This window comes from Wasmannia auropunctata, unplaced genomic scaffold (genome assembly GCF_000956235.1).
Source record: "Wasmannia auropunctata unplaced genomic scaffold, wasmannia.A_1.0 LD335999.1, whole genome shotgun sequence".
Taxonomy (NCBI): domain Eukaryota; kingdom Metazoa; phylum Arthropoda; class Insecta; order Hymenoptera; family Formicidae; genus Wasmannia; species Wasmannia auropunctata.
In genome coordinates, this window is record NW_012026891.1 from 721,644 (window position 1) to 742,349 (window position 20,706).

Sequence of the window (20,706 nt, forward strand, 5' to 3'; positions counted from 1 at the left end):
TCAAGACTTTATTGGAATATATTAAAACTAATGAAAAAGGTATTCGCGCGCGGTGGCAGGACTTAATCATTTAAACGATGTGAAAAAGAGACTATTCTTGTTTTTTTATGAAGTTTTCTTTTAATGCGATCTTTCACAAATTTTCCTATCTATATCGCGCACAGCGCATATCTTTTCATTAAACGCTGCAATCTCCACGCGGCGTTTGAAAAAACCCGAATTTTTTTAAAAAAAGCCCAGGCCAGTCGAAATTACGAAATTGACTTGAAATAGAAAAAACCATAAAGCTTGTAAAAGTTTTCTTTGCGATCTAATAAGGATGTAAATATTGATTGGAACTAAAATGTAAAATACATTAATTCAATTTCATTATGTATCCTATTTCTTTGCCAATTTTAATATATATCTTATTTTATAACATTAAATTATATTTATTCATATTACATTATATTAAATATTTTATTTATATTATTATTAAATTTTATTTGGATTTTTTAGTAAAATTTTACAGGTGGGTATTTTAAAGTGGATCCAACCCAATAAAATCCGGCAGATTTACTAGGGATATAATAGATATTTAGGAAACTTGGCATACTAGTAATGATGATGCTAATTATTTGAATTTTTTCACCGAATAACGTTATTAAAATGCATACTCTACTTATAATAATATGCTCGAAAGCTTCAAATTTGCGTTAGCACATATCTAAAATATTTTAAAGAGAGAGAGAGAGAGAGAGAGATTTGATTAATAAATATTTACAAATAATTTATTTACAAGCATTATGAACTTATTTAAGTACGCGTATAGTAGAAAAAAATACGATAACTTTGCGTTTCATACGAAAAAAAGATAGTACACGGGATATATCCAGTATAATATCAAAATACGGTATATCACACATATTTTGCGGATAGCGTTTTGCTCATCACTTTTATTAATTCAAGCTATGACAGAGGCATCCAAGCCATATCAATAACAAAAATGGAGAAATATTGAGAGTATTTTTCTCTAGCGATATTTATATCCGCATATTCGAGTGATATAGCAAACATAGCATAACTAATATCAAGTAATATATTTGAAAGCTTTTCGTAATAGCTGTACACACAACGAGATCCTATTATTTATTACCGTTGCATTTGCTATTTATTGCATATTTATCAAACTAATATTAACAGGCTAGTAACGGCACATAGTCACGTCTGCGTTAGAAAAAGATAATTATTTCGATGTCTCCCCGGCATCATAATGAGCCTCTCATTAACCACGACGTACATACTCGCGACCATTCCGCGTGCAACGTTGTGTATTATTTCCACTCCTGTCCATCATTATCCATCTCCCGTTTCCTCTTTCCATCAAGTTTTACATTTCTCACGATGATGACAACATTGGCGAGAGAGGATGTCTCTTCATTTCTGTAATCCCGTGACGCGTGAGATGTCTTTAAGAGTGCACTACTTATTTCTCTTTGTAATATTTCCTGTAGTCTCGATCGGAGTTTTTTGTTTATTCCATATAATTTCGAGGCTAATCAAAGCACCTCTTTCTCGCTACCATTTAAATTACTTCAAATCAATTTTCCATTTTTCTATTGCAAGGTGACGCCGATAACAATCTCAATTAGGTACTTTCTTCCGCTCTCTTTCTCTCTCTCTCTCTCTCTCTCTCTCTCTCTCACGCACAAATCCGCAGTCTCGACCACGTATGTTAAAGCGGCTGACCGCCGTCGAACACATTTTTAACATTTACCATTTGCCGTGTATATCTCTCTCTCGGAGCGCGTAATTTCGTGCGCTCTGACTCTCGCGGCGCGGCACGGCGCGGCGGATACAGTTGGGGTAAATGGCATATACGTGCCGGTCGAATGCATCCTCATTATCCGCGGCGGTATATTCGAAGCAGCCACCCAGTACGTGCGTACGTGAAATTTTCACACTGTTCGTCATGTCTGTGTGCCCATTCGCTCGTGATGGCTCCGCTTTATATACGTATTTCCGGCTCTTTAATCCGCCTCGTTCTCCCCGGGCCGATATATATCAAATGGCAAGAGATACTGTTATCTCAACACTTTGGCGTTTATTTGAAAACTGACAAGCGCGCGAAGATATATTATACCTTGCAGGCACACACCTCGCCACAAAATATGAAACTGCGGTGGGGGGTCTTGCGGCGATTTTAATGGAAGCGTGTTAATACGGTTTTCCCGCGTCACTTTGTGCATTATTAAAAAACTACCAAAACGTTATTAACGAAGTATTTTGCAAAAAAATAGCGCCCCGCTTAAACGTTCCTTAATCTCGCGATAAGCCTCTGTACCTCGCGAGTTTTCCGGCTTGTAAATTTTTTATTACGTGCCAGATTAAAATTTTCGTATGCTCTGGGACGAGCACGTTACATTTTCGAAACACGGCTCGTTGTACGAATTCACTTTGCAGTAGTATGGCCAAATGCAATTTTTGTAATTAGGGAGAATTAACGAAGCGAGAGAGAAAGAGAGAGAGAGAGAGAGAACCGAAAGAGAAAGAAAAAAGGGAAAAAGAAACAAGGCGCAAGCGTCGAATATATCCTCATTATCTGCAGCGTTATATTCAAAGCATTTACCGCACGCACATGGGCTGTACATACATGCAATGGTATTTTCACACCCTACCCGTTTTGTTGTAGAGGCTATCCCTCTCGCTTTCTTCTCTCCCTTCTCTCTTCCCCTATGTGTCCGCATACAGACGTGCGCGTACACACACATACACACGTACACACATATCCGTCGTTTTCGGTCCACCGAGTGACGGCTATCGAGAGCCCTGCACCAACGAATTCTCCGGCTACCACGCGCATCCGTTACACAGTCGCATACCTGCATAATATCGACGTATCGAACAGGCCAGCACAGCACGTGGGCCCGAGCGCTGACGCGTTAGCGCTACCCTGAAATTTCACCGTCAACCCCGCGTCAGGGTACATGAATTGTACAAGGATAACCGCCACCTGCTCCGTTCTTCGCGCCCCCGCTATGCAGTTTGCGCCCGGCTAAGCCGCTCGGAGAGCGACGATGATTTAGCGCCCGTCGTTCTTTACTTACGTCACATTCGTTAAGAACCCTTGCTCGCCGTAAGTCGGCGTCCGGCCGTTCAAGCGCGACGATTTATAATCATCTTTCTCGTATTTTCGACCCCGACCCGGGACCGTATTGTGTTTCGCTTTCGGCCCTCGCGAGCGCATTTTATCGCCGCGACTCGTAAATTAATTGCCACGTCATCGAATCCGGGCTAGGAGTATCGATAAGTACCTTATTCGCGCTTGACCTATGAACGTATTCCTATAATTTGGTCCGTTACATCTGCGGCGTTAAGCGTTATCGTGCGCTTTGTTATTCTGTATATATCGATTGTCGACCGCGTATTCATACACGTTCGTGGCTCTGACAAATTGATAACCATTAATAATAACTGATAATCGACCTACGCGCGAATGGACGTTGCGTTAATCGCGGGTGAATTGCATAGCTCAATAAATATGTAACGTGCGCGAGACCAACGGCGTGAATCAATTCAACGCGCGATTTTTGATATATTTTCTGAATGACGATATATATCGATTCCGCGGAGTTTCCTGGAATCGGAAAAACGGGAATGCGGCGTTTATCAGAGGTAGCCTCTCGTCAAATTGCCAGTCAATTTCTTCCCCAGGGAAATATCAGACATCCAAAACGGAATGTGAAGCTTTCGTAAATATATATGTTTACCTTTAAATAAAATTAAATTAAATTTGCGCGTGCAAGTTGCATTTTACGTGGAGTGTGCATTAAAAAGTAATACTGAATGCTTGGCAGATCGTAAAGTACCGACGAATTGATCGTGAGTTGCGTTCTATACTCAGTTTGTGAACAACTTGCAAGTTGTACCGGCGAGTGCAGCGTCGTTTTCGCATTCTCAGATCGCAGATATTCAAGCTAATCAGCTGTTAAATAGAAAGTAAGCAATTTGACAATAAATAAACTGATCGCGATACAAGCTAAATAAAACAGCTCCGAGGGTGCTGAAATAAAAAAAATCATTTTAATAAAAAGTAAAACGTTTTCAAACGTTATTATTCAAATTTAAACTTTTTTCGTTTTTATCAGTAACAATTTGTCAGTTTCCATAGTTAGATTCGATAAAATATATTGGCGTTTCAAAATATCTGCGTATATTCAATTATTTGTAGTTACATAGAAAGTGATTTCAGAGTATCAGACACTAATAAGTATACATATAAGATCATAATAAATATAAATTGTAAATAAAAAGTTATAAATAAAAATAAAGCAAAGGAAAAATAGAATTTGCATTGCACGTGAGAATTATATTTAAGATGTAACTTTATCGATTAACAAAATTCACCGATTCATTCGTCAACTGGTTGGCAAAAATTTGTGAGTTTTTGCGTATATTGGCACTTGTGCCAGAAAAATGCGAACGAGCTGCTTGATGATCGATTCGACAGCTGCGATATATGAATTTTCGGTGTAAGGAGAAACGTGTGAAATTTCGTAGTTCGCGTGTCTCCTCGTTGCTCGACCGACCTTTAATCCGAATGGCGCTACGTGACATATGTGAAAAATTTGTAAGTCAATAACCGTGCGAAACGATAAATCGGACGGTAGCGGCGGTCGCACGTCCCATTCCGCGTCTGATTTTCCGTTGTAACCGCCTAGAGAATAGGTACGTATGACTCTCGATCCAATTCCTTCCAAGATTTATTTCCAGGCAATTTTTTCTTGCATGCCCTTTGTTAGCTCTCGCTGTCTCTTTCCCTTTGTCTCTAATCGACATACATATTTCGAGACTACTGTACCGTCGGAAGTTTCTCTTGCGAGTCTTTCGCGATTTTTACGCGATTCTCTTCGAGGCCTACGGCACGCAGTGGCTCTGCAGTAACTCCCACAAATTTTCGGATGCGGCACAAACAAATAATATGGGCATTCGGAGTTACACCCGGTGACCCGGTTCGGTCGAACGTGACTTTATCGGGAATTTAGTTCGGCAACTGAGCGTTTATACGGTTCAGCGGACACGTTGCTCGAAGGCCGGAATAAAGTTTCGCGGTGGTGATATTTTTTTCTCTTTCCCTTTTAGAAATTGTCGTCCCCCGCGATAGTTTGCGTTAATTGGATCGACTTTGATGTGTGTTAAGAGTTTATTCGCCGCGAGTGAATACGATCGGAGTCTGTTCGATTGAATTTTCATGCTGCGAGTTATTCGACGAAAGAAATAATCATCATTACTGGTATGCCAATAAATTTTCTAAATATCTATTATATCCGTAGCCACTTTTCCTATTTGTCATTATGCAATATTGAGCGTTGATCGTAAAAATTCAACCTGTTCTATCGAGATGAATAAAAAGCCGCATTGTACATTCAATAAAATGCCGCCCATATTGCATGAGACGCGGATAAATACAATCGCTATGTCGCGTCTCCTCGTAAAAAGCGGATCCGTCTTTCAGCAGCTACGGCCAAGTAGTATCGACGCGAAATTGACGCGCCTAAGCTAAATAAGGGCGCTCAAACGAGATCACGTTTCTGATAATGAACATCAATTACACGATTCGCTTTTTAGTGGTTCGGCTTTGCTCTTGTGTCGCGGTGCAGTTCCGTGAGAGATTATCCAGGTAGATCGGCGAGTTCCTCGTAAATCATCGATCGTATCTCGCCGCCACTATCGGGAACTTCCGCGAGTCAATTATCAGATCCACAGTAAGCAATTGCCGCAATCGCAAATACAGTAGTGCGTCGCGAAACTCCGCCTAAACGGCCTTAGATTTCCTCGGGTTTGCAGTACTGCAGCGCGCAGTGAAAAATATCTCGATTTACTCAGGAAAAAAAAATGATAGCATGCAACGAATTCTTTTATCTGCGATATCCATCTCTTTCGTGAAAAATGCTTGCTATGTTAGCGTTAAAGAAGCTAACCGGAAAAGGAAGGGAATTAATCTCTCTGTGAAATTTTTCAATACTTTATACATTCGAGAGAATGGAAGAAAATCCATTCGAAACGATATACAGTTCGGCCAATGCCGATTCCGTTTTTTTTTCTTTTTTCTAACGCGCGCGAGGAAACGAATTCATTCGATTATATTTTGTCTCGTGCATTTCGTGCATAAGCAATGCGTGCGGGCTCAGGGGGCGAGAGAGAGGGAGAGGGAGAGAGAATTATATATCAAATATTTAATCCTCAACTACTCGCTGCTCGCCGTAAATTAGCTGATAACCAGTCCAATTTTATCCAAGATGATATGTGTGAATCGGGTTCATGCATTTAATCACGTTGAAATGTTTAACGCAAATAATCGTACATTAAACAACGCGATTATACGTACAGTACAGACAAATGAATGCTATTCGAACGATAAAGTGGCTCTCCAGTATCGAATCTGTAACAATACGAACGGTATTTCGCAGCGGTGTGCATCGCAACTAAACCGATGAACTAGGTGATCAGTCTATCGAATATCCTTGGGGCACATTGTATGAATCTGACATTCGTTTGGTTTCCGCGAAGCTACAGCTATCTCTCGCGGGAAGACAGGTGATTCTCTATAATACATAGCAAATGCATTACGCGCTCCATAAACTCGTGTGTGCACTAATGATGCATTAAGTTAACAGCATGTAATCTGAACGGGCGTATACGAAACGCTTTACATAATTGTTCAGCGGTGCCCTTTGATTTGGAAAATTAACTCTCCCTATCGCGCAACTTTTTTCTTTTGATACGATTAATCCGGGGATTTAACGAGAGAGAGAGAGAGAGAGAGAGAGAGAGAGAGAGAGAGAGGAGCTTCTCGAACGCTGTGCTCCCCCAAGCTGTGCGTCGAAACAAATCTCTAAAGACACGTGTCGTCAAGTCTGTAGTTGTAATTAATCTTGATATATCCCATGTTGTACACGAAGAGTAATCAACACGTGCAAATAATCGGAGAATATATAAAATGACAGACAGTATCGTGTCCCGTAAATGTATGGCGAAATACCTCTGCCGATAGAGATAGGCGATAATAGCTCAAGAATCTTAAGAAGATACGAAAGGAAACTGAACGTGCATTCGCGCGAAATCCCTCGTCTCTCCTTTGTCAGTCTTCTCGTCGTGAAATCGGACGACGATTTACTCGGCGTCTGACGTGACATTTGTCTCTCTTTCTCATCCCGAAACTCGCTCGCGAGCGTTCCTCTCAAAGAGCCGAGCTGAATAAGACGAGTCTGCGAAAAGCGCAAAGTGGTGCCGCCACAAAAAAAAAATTATCCGCCGGCGAAGTGCGATTTCGAACATCCTTTTTCGCAATTGGTCAAATCTCCTCTTATATACCGATGAAATGAGATCCTAACCGAAAGCTTGGCGCCGCTCCAATACGTTATTGCAACGTTTTACTCCTCTAACCAAGATACCAGAAGATTGAATCTCTCCGGAACTATGGGCGGGAGGTTAATCGTAGAAGTGAATTGTGAATTGTATGGCTAAAAACGGATCGCGCGCGTAGAGTTTACGTTGAGTAACAACGCAAATAACGGAAAACTTGTCTATATCGAAAACGATACGCCGGACTTAACAGAGTTAAGTTGGTCAAACTTTGCACTCATGAATATTGATGGAGTATTTTATCGATGAAAAAAATTCTCGCGTGCGTGTGCGGGAGAGAGAGAGAGAGAGAGAGAGAGAGAGAGAGAGAGAGAGAGAGAGAGAGAGAGAGCATATATTAACGTCTACATCGTGGTTCAACAAATGCCGACGGCAATATCGTGAGCTCGAACAGTTACGGTCGCGCATTCTTTACACCGTGTACGCGTTTGAAGCGTGCATTACGGATCTGCTAGCTCGTTTTAATGTCTGTGTTTTAAAAAGCTCGATAGATCCATTAACGCACGCTAATTTATTTTCGAGCTTCTATTTCCCGGAATAAATGACATCGCACCGATAGGCGTCCTCGCGACGAGTTATCGCGCATGCAGCGACAATTATCGTCGCACGCGGCGATTGTGAGAGGGCGTATATTGATCTGATGCAACCTTTATAACGTCGCCGCGGCGCGGGCCACTTTTGCAGAATCTGTTCTGGCGAATCGCAAGAGAGGAAAGAGGAAGAGAGGGAGGAAGGGAGGGCGGCGGGGGGAGAGAGATGAGTTGAATAAATTATAGCCGAATAAACATATATGATAATGTGCGCGCATTTCGCTCAATAGACATGCAGTAATCGTTAAATTGGCAATATCGCTCCGGTAACGTCAGGGAATAATGGAAAAGATGGCATGCCGCGGGGACGGGCGGTGGGTGCAGAAATGGCAGATAAAACAAGTAGTAGATTGCACTGCCGGTATAATGTTCTCGATGTAAATATAATCAGCATAGCGGGCAAATATTGCAAGCGACTCTAAATACACTGTGCGCGTCAAGTTAAATGCAAATATCTCGTAAATTATATTCGTCCCGTTTTAATACTAGAACGAAATAGTAACGATGACGCGCGACTCCTTTATCGGATTATTCATAGATTCTTACGCGGCATAAATTTCCATGTCTAGATGGCTCATAATCGCCGACGAACTAATTTGCCGAAACTAATCGATGTAATTTTCACGTCAGCGCGAATATACCGCGGCGGAAGGTTTTCGCGCGGCTTATTTTAGGAGCGCACTGTATAGGTATATTTCACAATAGCGCCGAATAAGGGGAGAAGCCCCGATGCAAGGTTGACAGTAATGCGGGAGAAAGATCGTAAGGAGAAAAACTAGTCGCGCAAAGTAAACTCTCGTGCTTGAGATGCAAACTCGGAAGTGGTGGGTGTCTTTAAATAGTATCATTTATCGTGTTGCAGCTGGAAAGAACTAAAAGTGGAACCTTAAATGATGCCATTTATCGTCTCACAGCTGGAACGCTTACTTTGCCGCGGCATACTTTAAACAATCTACGACTGCACGCCATACGTTAGCACTTTTTTTTTCCTTCTCAGATAATGGGAACCAGCGGTAGGCTTTCCCGCAAGCGCGCGCGCGATGCTTTTCTTTCTAAGAATTAAATAAATATCGAAGTCCCGATGGTTACTTCGCCGATAAATGATGGAAGGAACAAGTTTCTCGCGGGGCGAAACTCCTTCCTACGAGTGTTATACGAACAAAATAAATGATTCAATCTATGTCACTTCGAAAATACCGTAAATTTAATAAATTATTTCCTCCCTAAGGAAAGAAAGTAATATTGAACAAAATTTAAAAATAAACGTCACTGAAATATCACCTAACCTACTATCGTCCATTTAAAAATATCTGTTTATTGTTGGCTATGTTTAGCTTCAAAACAGTTCTGCTTTTCATAAAAATATACATACTTCTTCATAAAAATATACATACTTTTTATAACTCGTACGCTTCCTGAAATAACTGATAGGATTTAATATCGACGTATTTAATCCTTTATTACGTGAGTGAACTGATAATTTCATGGTGAACATGACATTTATCTCAGAGCGAGTAGGCGAGGAAATTATGGCATTTATTAAGAATGGAGACAGCCGGATACGCGGGGGCGACAATAACGTAACTTCGCGAAGAGAGCAAGGTATATCAATGCAAAAACCTTCTTCTACTATGTCGGCCCGAGAATAATTCAGTGTCACGTTCCGGGTGGAGACTACCGGGAAGAGGAAGCTATATCGCGGCTATTTTACATTCTGTATTTCCCGGTTCGTTATTTATGCAAACCACCGGAATATACGATGAGAAAATGTATGTTTATGTAAATTGAGCGCACAAACGTTTACTTATGTTTCAAACGGAATCTTAATCTTTAACTCGTGCGCGCATCTTCTACTCCTCTCTTATTTTATTCTCCCCCCTCTCTCTCTCTCTCTCTCTCTCTTTCCTCTCGTTTCTCTTCTTATCTCTCTCTTTTTCTCTCTCATGTTATCTAGAATATCGGCGTTTACGTCCCGAGCGTTTGGTAACCAAACTGCATTACGGAAGGAATTACACCGAATCGCCCCTACCTCCATTTTCGATCGATGTCGGCACGGTCACTTGGCGCTAACTGCCACTAAATATTGTTACCCGACGACGCCGACGACCGACGATGTTGCATTCTGGTGTTACGATGAAGGATAATATCCGGTAAGCTATGCAACGCGGGTGCTCGCCCGCTCGCTCGCCCGTTCTCCGTAGACGATAATGAATTTATTCGATTTTCGTAGCACGGGAGCTCGCGCAGTACAGCTCGGCGCGCTCGTTGCATTTATATCCATTTCTTAGCGAGAGCTCGAGTAGTAGCTATACGAGCTTCTTACGCAACCTCCGGCGCTTCTGTGCATAACTCACAATTAGTCTCTTCTAATGACGGCATTTTGCTGAGCACCTTGCACAATGCGTCTTTATCCAGCTATCGCGCGTGAAGCGCAAAGCTTCGTAATAATGGCTGTTGTAATAACGGATTTCAGTTTAGCGTATTTTACGTGTACGCGCTGCACGCCACTTTTTTTCCCCTTCACCTCGTTCGAATCCTACGAATATCACTTTACATTATTATTGCAAAGAAAGCTCTTGAATACATTCCACGCTCCGCGTAAACAAAACACGATTTTACGCTACAAAAACGAGTTGCATCTCTACGAAGGTAGAGATGGCGCACCGGTGCACGCCAAGAGAGAGAGAGAGAGAGAATAAAGCGTGTTCTTATATCAAGTTAAAAAGTTGGGCCGGCAAAAGATGAGTTACAAGCAAGATTGTAAATGTACATTGCTTGCTTGCTAAAAAAATTAATCCACAAGAGTAGCGTCCGCATTAACTAAATTAAAGTGGCAACAAACTATTAAGTTTAAAGGGACACACTATGTTTTGACGGCTTGTGTGTCAAAACATGGAATACGCACACAAACACATGCAACGTTTTGTGATCGGCTTTAAACTCTCCGCGAGTATCTAACCCAAAGTTTAAGATAAATAGCGCTTATAATATCTACTTTGTAATAGGCGAGCATACTCCGAAGCGATTAATCATTTTTCGTATATATACATCGCGGTTAATCTTCTATTTAGCGGGGGCCCTCCGTAATTCGAACGATGTTTTTCCGCGTAATTGCGGGTAATCATTCTTGTTAGAGCGGCGCAGCGGCACCTAAGAAGAACGGAAACAAGAGGCACGAGAGCGAAATACGGTGCGAATACCTACCGTGCTTTAATCATCAGCGTTAATTAAAATAATGCTTACGAGATAATTACTTTGTGGCCAGACAAAGTGATGGACGACCGCGCGGGCTATAACGCTATTCGCGTGCGGTCAACGCGTGAGCAGAAAAGAGGGAGGATATAACACCGGCCGCGAGGGTATTTGGTATTCACAAATTAATCGATTAGAATTAATTGTTCCCAATTGAAATATCTCGGGCTTGCGAGTGGCAAGCTTTTTTTTCGGTCACCGCTGTGAGAAATTGTTCATTTGGCGCACGGGTTAACGTTTTCCAAAACGTTCTTTGTAAAAGGCATCAATTTATCGTCGAATAAACATTAGCGTAATTGCATTATCAGGGCAAACGGCGTTTCCAAAAATTTACATAAATTTTACGCTTAGAGATTTTACGTAAAGCAGAGCTGTAACTTTTGACAATTCGCGAAAAGTAATTTTTTTTTATCTCTCTTCTTTACGCTACATCTAACAGCAAGAGAGACAGTGATGAATTAGATGACAAACGTTCAAGGAAATTATACGAAAAGGAAGAAAAATGTATTTAGTAGATATATATTTTATTAAATTACACTTATCAAGCGATTTTGCATGTGTGTATTTCGATTTTCGGTCTTACATTAGTTTGCCGCGATCGGCTTCGAATGTATTTCAATACGCATGGATCTCGGAATAATTTTAAGAGACGATCCCTTTCGCATTAAAAGCGTTAAAATGATTTTCAAACGAACTCAATATTTGTTTTAATGCTTCCGCCTTGCTGCACGCTTCTCTTTGAAACTCCGAAATGTACAGTGCAATGTAGAGAGGATTGCTGGCGGCGAAATCAGGCTGACATTGCGTCGTTCACAGAAAACTTTCCCGGATGAAATGAACTTCACAACTTGCCACTAACCCTATCCCACCGTCCATGTTTAACATTATCTCTGTTAAATTAGCATCACAGCTCTACCTATAACATATTATCCGTCGCAATCTGTTAGATTTCGATCATTGATTTAACACGTTGGTAAAGCATAATTGAGTGCCACTATTTCCCTACGACGCGGAAAATCTAGCGTCGCCGCTGTCTTATTTTATTCTACTGTAAAGCTGCACTTGTATGGTTTTATTTTACGCTGTCGCTTTTATGGGCAGCCGTACCTTTTATCAGACTTGGGACTGACAACTGTAAAACTTTTAGAACGACTGACGTTTCTACTTTGTATGTTTTACGAAATAAGTACATTTGGAAGAAACATTCGGACGGATCGTACGTCAGTTTCAACCCATTAAGTCCCAAGTGATCTCTACGTGCTTTTTCGTTTTAAATCCTCGCAATTCGACGCCTAATCAAAATTACTAGACCTGAATTACATGGATTTCAAACAGAAAAGCGCGTAGGGGTTACCTGCAAGCAATTTTTGTTTCATATGTCTTTTTAAATCGCGTATTGACATTTCAATTTCGTATACACGTGCAAAAATTGATGTGTATTGTGTCACAGATAAATGTAGAAGAATTAAAATTTAAGTCACATAGTGACATTTTGAAAATTTAGAAATCAATATCGAATTTTAAATGCAAGTTGCGTCATTCTCAAGCTGTTGCTGATCTTACTCGATGTGATAAATGTAAGATTTTAATATTTAGCTCTAAAGCGGATACTGACAAATTTTGTTATACAAGCTCGCTGAATATCGCCGTGTACGTTCAATGATAGATAAATGCAATTTGTTCACCTATTGGCGATGCAACGTCGTGGCACAATATCAATTTGCAATATCAATTTTAATTCCATTATTCAATTACGACGAATGTAAAAGTTTGAAAAATTAACGTGTTAACGGAAATGCCCATTCGATTTTTAGCTATGATAAAACGATATCGTTTCATAATTCGCGATATAATTTACTTTCAATTTGAGTAGAATATAAATACGTTATAAACTTATCAGTTCTTTTCTTTAATGCGGGCGCGGTATTATGTACCGTGCAGATATTTGGGAATAAAGGTAACTAAGAGAATATAACGTAATATTCGGTACACCGCTATGTTGCACGGAAATAGTTTCTAATATGTGCACAGAGAGCTCATAGCGCGAGCGTTCACGGGTTAATGTCTCTATATTCTGGCGTTCGTGTTTGTTACTGAAAGCGTGGATGTATAGATCGTATCGGCCGGACATTTACTGCCTTCATTGCTCCCTCGGTAAAGAAATATTTGAGCAACAGCTTGGGATCCTATAAATTTGCAGTATGAAATCGATTAGCTTTCGCAAACTTAAGCAGAATTTATTAACAGTCTTATAGCCTTTCCGGATACCGTTTATACGCGAAACATCCTTATTGTAGCACTTTCTTTTCGTAACGGGGAGGGAAGAGATGTTGGGCAACCCCCTCGCTATTTGACTTGTTTGCATTTCAGGCGGCTTCAGCAGATAATATCGTTAATTAGTTCTAGACGTTACATCGTACAAGATTTGGTATCATCGCGTCGACATTATCGCCACTAGTCATCGTTGAAAAATTTACATTTGGGTAATAGAAGTAGAGATTGATATCGGATTTGCTTTTTGAAATATTTAATCGAAAAATTGAATGCGATTGAATGCCGAGACCTTCGTCAAATTTTAATCAAAAATCGAGCTCAAATATGTCAAAGTGTCCGTACCTGTCAGGATTGTGACTAACGATTACCAGCGGTAGCACGGGCACGCGTCCTGTGTCGTTCGTGGTACACTTTCTGTGTACCTTACGTATGTACGTTACACGATAAGCTAACAGCCCCTAATAATTAAGTCGGCGCGCCAGCACGGGATCTAGGAGCGAGGGTCTACGGTTAACTCGCGTGCATCTATCGGTGATTTTCAACGTTTAATGAGAAATCTAAATTGCGGATTGAATGCTGCAATGAGTTCCCGCGGCAAAGTTCTACGATGGTACGCGCGAAGTTAGAGCAATCGGAATCTTAAGATTCTCACCGGGAAGGTTAATTCCACTTAATAGCACGGGGAGGGAAGGGAGGGGCAACTTCAATCTCTAAGGTTTTATAAGTTCGATAACGAAGCCGCGTAGGAAGGTCGGCCCTTTTCCCCCTTCCCCCTCTGTCGTCTTCCTTTTCAACGTTCGCTGGAAGAGAAAAATTCTAGAGTTTTGCAAGACACCGGATTACGAGAGTTTCGCCGAGGAATAGTCGCGTAGGCGCGACGAGATGGAATTCGTAGATGGAATTTTAATTTAGGCAGTCGGCGAGGAGGGTGGATGGATAGCGATTTAATATTCGCACGTAGCGCGGCGAATCCGTCGCGCCAATCCGCCGCGCGGCGGATGAAAATGCGTTAGAAAAACACTTAGACGGAAGAATAACAGGGCTTGCTCGAGAGAAAGGTACGAGGTCTCTCGACGAGGCAGATTGAAATCTTAGTTTAATATCACGATTCGTTCGCAATAAAACGTTTGATTGCAAATCCGCCACTTGGAATTTTCGTGACACGTTTGTAGGCCACCTGACGCGGCCACCTGGTACACGCGAATTTTATAAAATGTAAAGAGGACTTTCGAATAAAAAATCGAGAAAAATTAATCCAGTCGGCGCACAAAATATTTAACGCGATTTTATTAACGTCATTTTTTTTTTGCTAATGCATTCTCAGCATTTTATCAGGTTCTCTACCACTTTTTTACTGTTAAATATTTAATTGACACAGTAATATGCGCCGACAATTTAATTTAGACGAATGACATATATATATAAATATATGTACGGCATTCATCTAAATTAAATCGTGCGACTTTCTCGCGTGCGCGATTTAGCACATTATCCCCGATCCTATGGACGTAACTCTCCTTCTGTTTATCCATTGTCGATGATAATCAATAAAGCTGCTTGTATTCCGTCCGGTGCATTACTATTTTCTCCCTATTGTTGCTCATTATTAACAGATTGCTATTAATTATGGTTCTCCGAATGAAAATTAATTCTTGATAAAACGTACAGCGTATGTATGATCGAATTACGCTCGGATTGTATTGTGAATAATTCAGATCGTATAATCGTCAGAGCATAGTTGCCGCGCTATAGCCCTGTGACATTAACAACATTTACGCTTTCATTTTTGTTAATTCTCTTCGGACTAAATTACCTCCGTGTGCTAGCAGATAAACGAAACAATCGATATATTCTGTTATCGCTATTTATTGACGAGAACAAAATCGCACGCATCTGTGTTAATATCGCATTTTTAGATTTCCACACAATTGGTATGTTCACAATACGATTCCAGGTCTTTTTCGATAATGATGAATCCTGAAAAAAATTATTTATTGGTGTTAAACGGTTCCACGAATAAATACAAAAAGTAGGAATTTGTGTCATCTAAATTCATGTCTGCATTACATGAAAATTGATCGCGTTTTCCTTTGTATCAAGATCAATTTCAGTCATAAGAAAGATTATCGGTAGAATTCTTCGGGAGTTATCTGGAACTCTCGCCAAAGTTAATACTTACGGCTGAAGCCGATTCAATTGCAAACAAAAGTTCTGATCAATTTCCCTTTCTGGTTCGCGAATATGCAAAGTTGAAGGCGATTTTTTTTTTAAAGTAATTTCTTCGCAAGAGTTTGGAACATTTAAATTTCTTTATATTAAAAAAGCAAATATGTATGTTTTCAAGTTGCATTCTACCGTATAATTTTAAGATTATTAATTCAAATTAACTCATTATTAATTATAATTCACATTATTATGCCAGTATTGTTTGTTACACTCTGCAGTTTTTCGTAAATATATTTAATAAATTATTCAATGTACATATACTGTGAATGAAGAGATCATACGTTTATGCAGTGACACGAGAGCGATAAAATATAAAAGAACAGATTTCATCTTTTATTCACGTTGAAGACCTTGAAATTCGAACATAACGGAAGGTACGACTGCGCACACAAGAAGCTCAATCGATTCGCGCAATATTTCGTACATGTGTTTTTGTACGTGTCGATTCGTAAAGCATTACGGGGGGGGGGCGAAAGAGAATCGTGCCGATCCTCAGGCCGATCTGTCGACGTAAATTCACGGTTAGAGGAAAGTAGGCGATGATATAACGTTAGGAGGAACGAAAGGCCAGGCTACCCCCGGAGTTGCCGGGACCACGTAAGCTCGCATCGCCGGGGGTTGGCGCGCCAGCAACCACCTAGTCTCTCCTCTAGCACTAACCCCCGCGGTCGATCGATTCGCTAAAAGTAAATAAAACTCAGCCTGAGTTGCCTGAAGGGGCCGGCGGTAGTGTAAGCGTCAGTACCAAGTGTAATGCAATAAATCAAGGCTTCGATGGAAAAAGCCTGAAGTCGTCGCGTAAAATCTGTAATCTACGTGGCGATTGTTTACGGTGCGACAGTTCACAACGGCGGATAAATGTGTTTTATTGTGAATCCGTGGGAGATAATAAAATTACACTCGGACGGACACAGATAAAGTTGTTCCGTCCAATTTTCATTTGCCGAGAAAAGTTTAATTACGAGCGCCAACTTTTTGAAAGAATCTTACCTCGATTATATTTCAGGTAATCGCGGAAGGTATATCGAGGGAGTACTGAGACTAATTTATTTCGTAATTTATTTCTAGGTAATTAATCATTAAATTTTCTTAAATTTCGTCTTTCAATAATAATAAATATTGTGATGAATTAATAAATTTACGTCGCATAGATTCTTAGTTTAAGTTTCTAGTTTCCACAAGAACGAATTTAACGAGCGCTTAACATGCATGGCATACTGTATGCTTCTTTAACTTCTTCTCATCTACGGGATTCTTAACTAATTTGGAGTCCATTTTTCCTTAGCAAAAATTCGATATTCAACTTTAAATATCTCTTTGTAACTAACCATGAACTCTCTTAAAATTCTATTACAGTAAAGTTTGCTTAAAATTAAATGAAGAATTAAGTTTTATTATCTATCTCTTTACTCATTAATTAGTGAAAGTTCCTACGTTTTTAATCTAACATTTTTGTTAAGGGATAATATTCTCCAAATCCTTCAAAGAAACCGCAGATGAAAGGCAAGGACGTTCTTTGCCAACTTTATCTTCATTTCCCTATAAAATGGCGAAGCCAGGCTCGTTTCGTCTCCCTCACATACCTACTTTCCTCGAGACTACCTATGTTGGGCTACAAATGGGCTAAAGCTCTTTCAAAAACTCGTGTTGGTTTGGACTCTCTTTTTTTTCTTCATTAAAAATCAACAGAAATCTATTCTTTTATTTTTAATATTAGATATTTCAAAGAAGCGAGTGTTATGTAACAATTAATTAATCCATGAAATCCCGGGAAATGAAAAATGCACTTTGCAATTTTGATATTTCGTAAACAGTTTTAAACAAATGTGTTTGTGAGTAAGCATATTATAATCAGCAAAGAGAATTTTTCGACTATATGGAGAATCGAAAGAACGTCGAGTCCAAATCTACTGCCAACGATGATGGCCAGACTCTAACAAAGACGAACGAGCAAAAAGCTTAATCTAAACATCTACCACCCTTTACGTTGATTCGTCGGTCGCTTATTTTTGCCGACATCAACAAATCCTCTTTCTCATTAATAGTACGTCGGCCATTAACTCGACCATTTATCATCGGCCGATGTGGCGATCTGGCATCTCTTGGACCTTGGTATATAGCGCCATATTTATACCACGCGTATCTGTATCGATCGCGTAAATTTCTTCGGGGGTAACGGCATTTAATTTCACCGCGTGTCACTTAACCCCACCGCCTGGCGGACGGGTCCATTAGGCCCGCCGTACCTGTTTCGGGAACTACATTCGCGTCGTGTAATCAATTAGAGGAGCAGCTTTCTAATAAATCTACGATATTTCACGTAAACGTGAGTGCTGTGCAAGATGTTAAAAAAAATCGCGCGAGATCTTATTCTTACATAAAATTTATATTGATATTGCAATCGAATTGTATGTAAAATTATGTGAAATATCTCCGAAGAACGCGAATCTCTCCGACGGACTTACAATTATGTATCACGGTGAGGAAAGGGTTGAACTCCCAAGAAATGAGCACGCATTGCGCAAGAGGTCACATCTCAATAGCTCGCATTCTGCTCGTGTCTGATCCAGTTGCCGAAATTCACGCGAAAAGTCACGCGACGCAATGTTAAAATCGTATATCGCGACAAGTGCGGAATATTGATCTCGTGAATATTTTAAGGCGTCGAACGTACACACACACACACACGCACGCACGCACACGCGCGCGCGGGCGCGCGAGCGCGCTACGAACGCGGAAACCGTTGTCACTGGAATCCCCATAGATTATTCTGCATTGTGGCAAATGCGAGTAGCGTCGCACGCATGTGCATATGTATAATGTATACATGTGACGAACGTTTACATGTTTTAGATTTATCCGGGCTGGTGCGGGATCAAAAGTGAGTTCTCGCGATACTCGTGTTTAATTATGAAACGACGAGATGCTAAATTTACCTGGAAGAATAACAGCCGTATGTGCGTACACGATAGCCATACAATTCTTCGTTAATTCGCGCGGGTTCATTGGTTGTTTACATTTTTATGACTACGCGGAGTGCGGTAATTAAAAAGTAATTTCTCATTTAAAGCCGCCCTTCAAAGAGCGCTGTACTCTTCTGAAACTTTTTAAGAAGAAGGGAAGAATCCTTTATTTTTTTTCCACGCAATTCGCAGACTAGTGCATGCCTATTCATTCTTATAAATTGGAATGAACTCGCTTTTATATATTACATTTGAAACGGAATATATTATACTCTGTAACGCAATATACAGGGCTTGTAATAATCGCCAAAAATACGTGTATGCAGCGCTCTTTGAACGAACGTTTCATGTGTATTTAAATTTATGTATTTAACTGACGCAACCGAGTATTTGATATTTAAAGTGCATGACATGCAATATGCACAAGTAAATTTTTAACATAAATTGATGATCTTTCAGTACAATCTATCTTGTACCTGAACACGTACAATCTAAATGATTACATTTTTCTTGCGTTACTCCACAATATTAAGAGTTCGCACGTGAGCGAACGTGTTTTTTTTTATGCTTAAACTTTCGACCCTTTAAATATCGCGGTTCAAACGGGGATATTAGCTAATTAAGTAATATCGTATAGCAGCTTCTCAAAACGTAAGGTATGTACCTCGTTATCGCGCATCCGGAGGATTCCCTGGCATCCTCGATAGCATCGATCGCAGATCGTTGCATCCTCCGCGCTGATTCCGGAGCGAAATCCGTATTGAGCGCACTGGAGTATCCGGCCATCGTAGCTGCGATCCGTGCGAGCACTACTATAGCGACATATCCTTTAGGGATGAATCCGCCGTAACGCGCACCAAGGAGAACCACTGAGATATGTGTATGTGTTTATGTGTATATATATGTGTGTGTGCGTGTGCGTGTGTGTGTGCGTGTACGTGTGTATACGTATGTGTAATCCCGCACACGGCGCCTCCAACCACCCCTTTGCGGTCGAAGAAACGTATAATCCGCGGTGGTATCCCACGGGTAACTGTCACACGTGTTACACGTCGCACACACTTCGCATACAGGAGGGATGCAGAGAGAGTACGGGTCTCGCGTCAACGCGTCGCTCGCTCGTCTTCGTTTTGCCGTCGAGATCACGAGCGGACAGAGCCGGCACAATCTCTAAAGACGTATCCCCGATCCATCCGACGAACCCGGATAGTACCAGCGTGTCGGGAGGGAGGCGGGGGAGGTCTTGCCCACTCACACCAACATTATTCTACCGAACGCACCTCACTAGTGTCCACTGACAGGGTGACGCACGAGGGCTGGTATCGTCAGGACGAGATCGAAGCACCCTCGGCCGCGAGTCCTCTCGGCGGCGCGCGTCGCTCACCCCGCGGCATCACGACATGTATAACTCGCGCGCGTCCACCAAACGCGGTCGCTCGTCGGGGGTTGAAATGAGAGAATCTCCAGGTGCGAAGCGCGGACGCGGAGAGGCGCGAGCGACGTTCCTTCCGCACGATCGAACTCCTCGTGTCCCCGGGTCTACTCGAGGAGAAAGAATGAGCGAGGGAGAAAGAGAGAGAGAAAGAGGGAGAAGGAGAGTGAGAGAGAGACAGAAACGAGCGCGCGCGGTTCGACGTTGCTGACGACGTTCGTTTCGCAGGGTAAGGGTGGCTAAAGGGGTGACGAGACGAGACGAGACGAGACTATCGCGTCGCGGTTACGTCGTATCCAACCCGCACGGCAGACAGCACGGAACTACTGGCGGTCCCTACGCGAGCGTAATTCCATCCCCACCGCGTCGACGGCCAGGTTACCCCTACCCCCAGCGTCGTTGCTACACGCGCCCCTTACCCCCTCCTCAATAATGGGCACGCACCGAGAGCTATCCGGAGCGTGACACACGCTTACGCTTCTGGTGGGGGCTACAGTCGCGTGGCGGCGGCACGACTCGGAGGGGATGCGAGATGAACTTGGCGGCGGTGGTGGAAACGGCGGCG

General features: G+C 41.5%; 1 protein-coding gene across 1 annotated transcript in view; it reads right to left on the reverse strand.

Moving 5' to 3' along the window:
• The window catches only part of LOC105453488 (irregular chiasm C-roughest protein-like), a 128,612-nt gene extending 108,232 nt beyond the window's left edge, over window positions 1–20,380 (reverse strand). The window contains exon 1 of the mRNA XM_011695491.1: window positions 19,374–20,380. Within this exon, the coding sequence (XP_011693793.1) occupies window positions 19,374–19,495 (122 nt within the window). The 5' untranslated portion in view covers window positions 19,496–20,380. The remainder of the gene's footprint in view (window positions 1–19,373) is intronic.
• Between the last annotated feature and the right edge of the window lie 326 nt (window positions 20,381–20,706).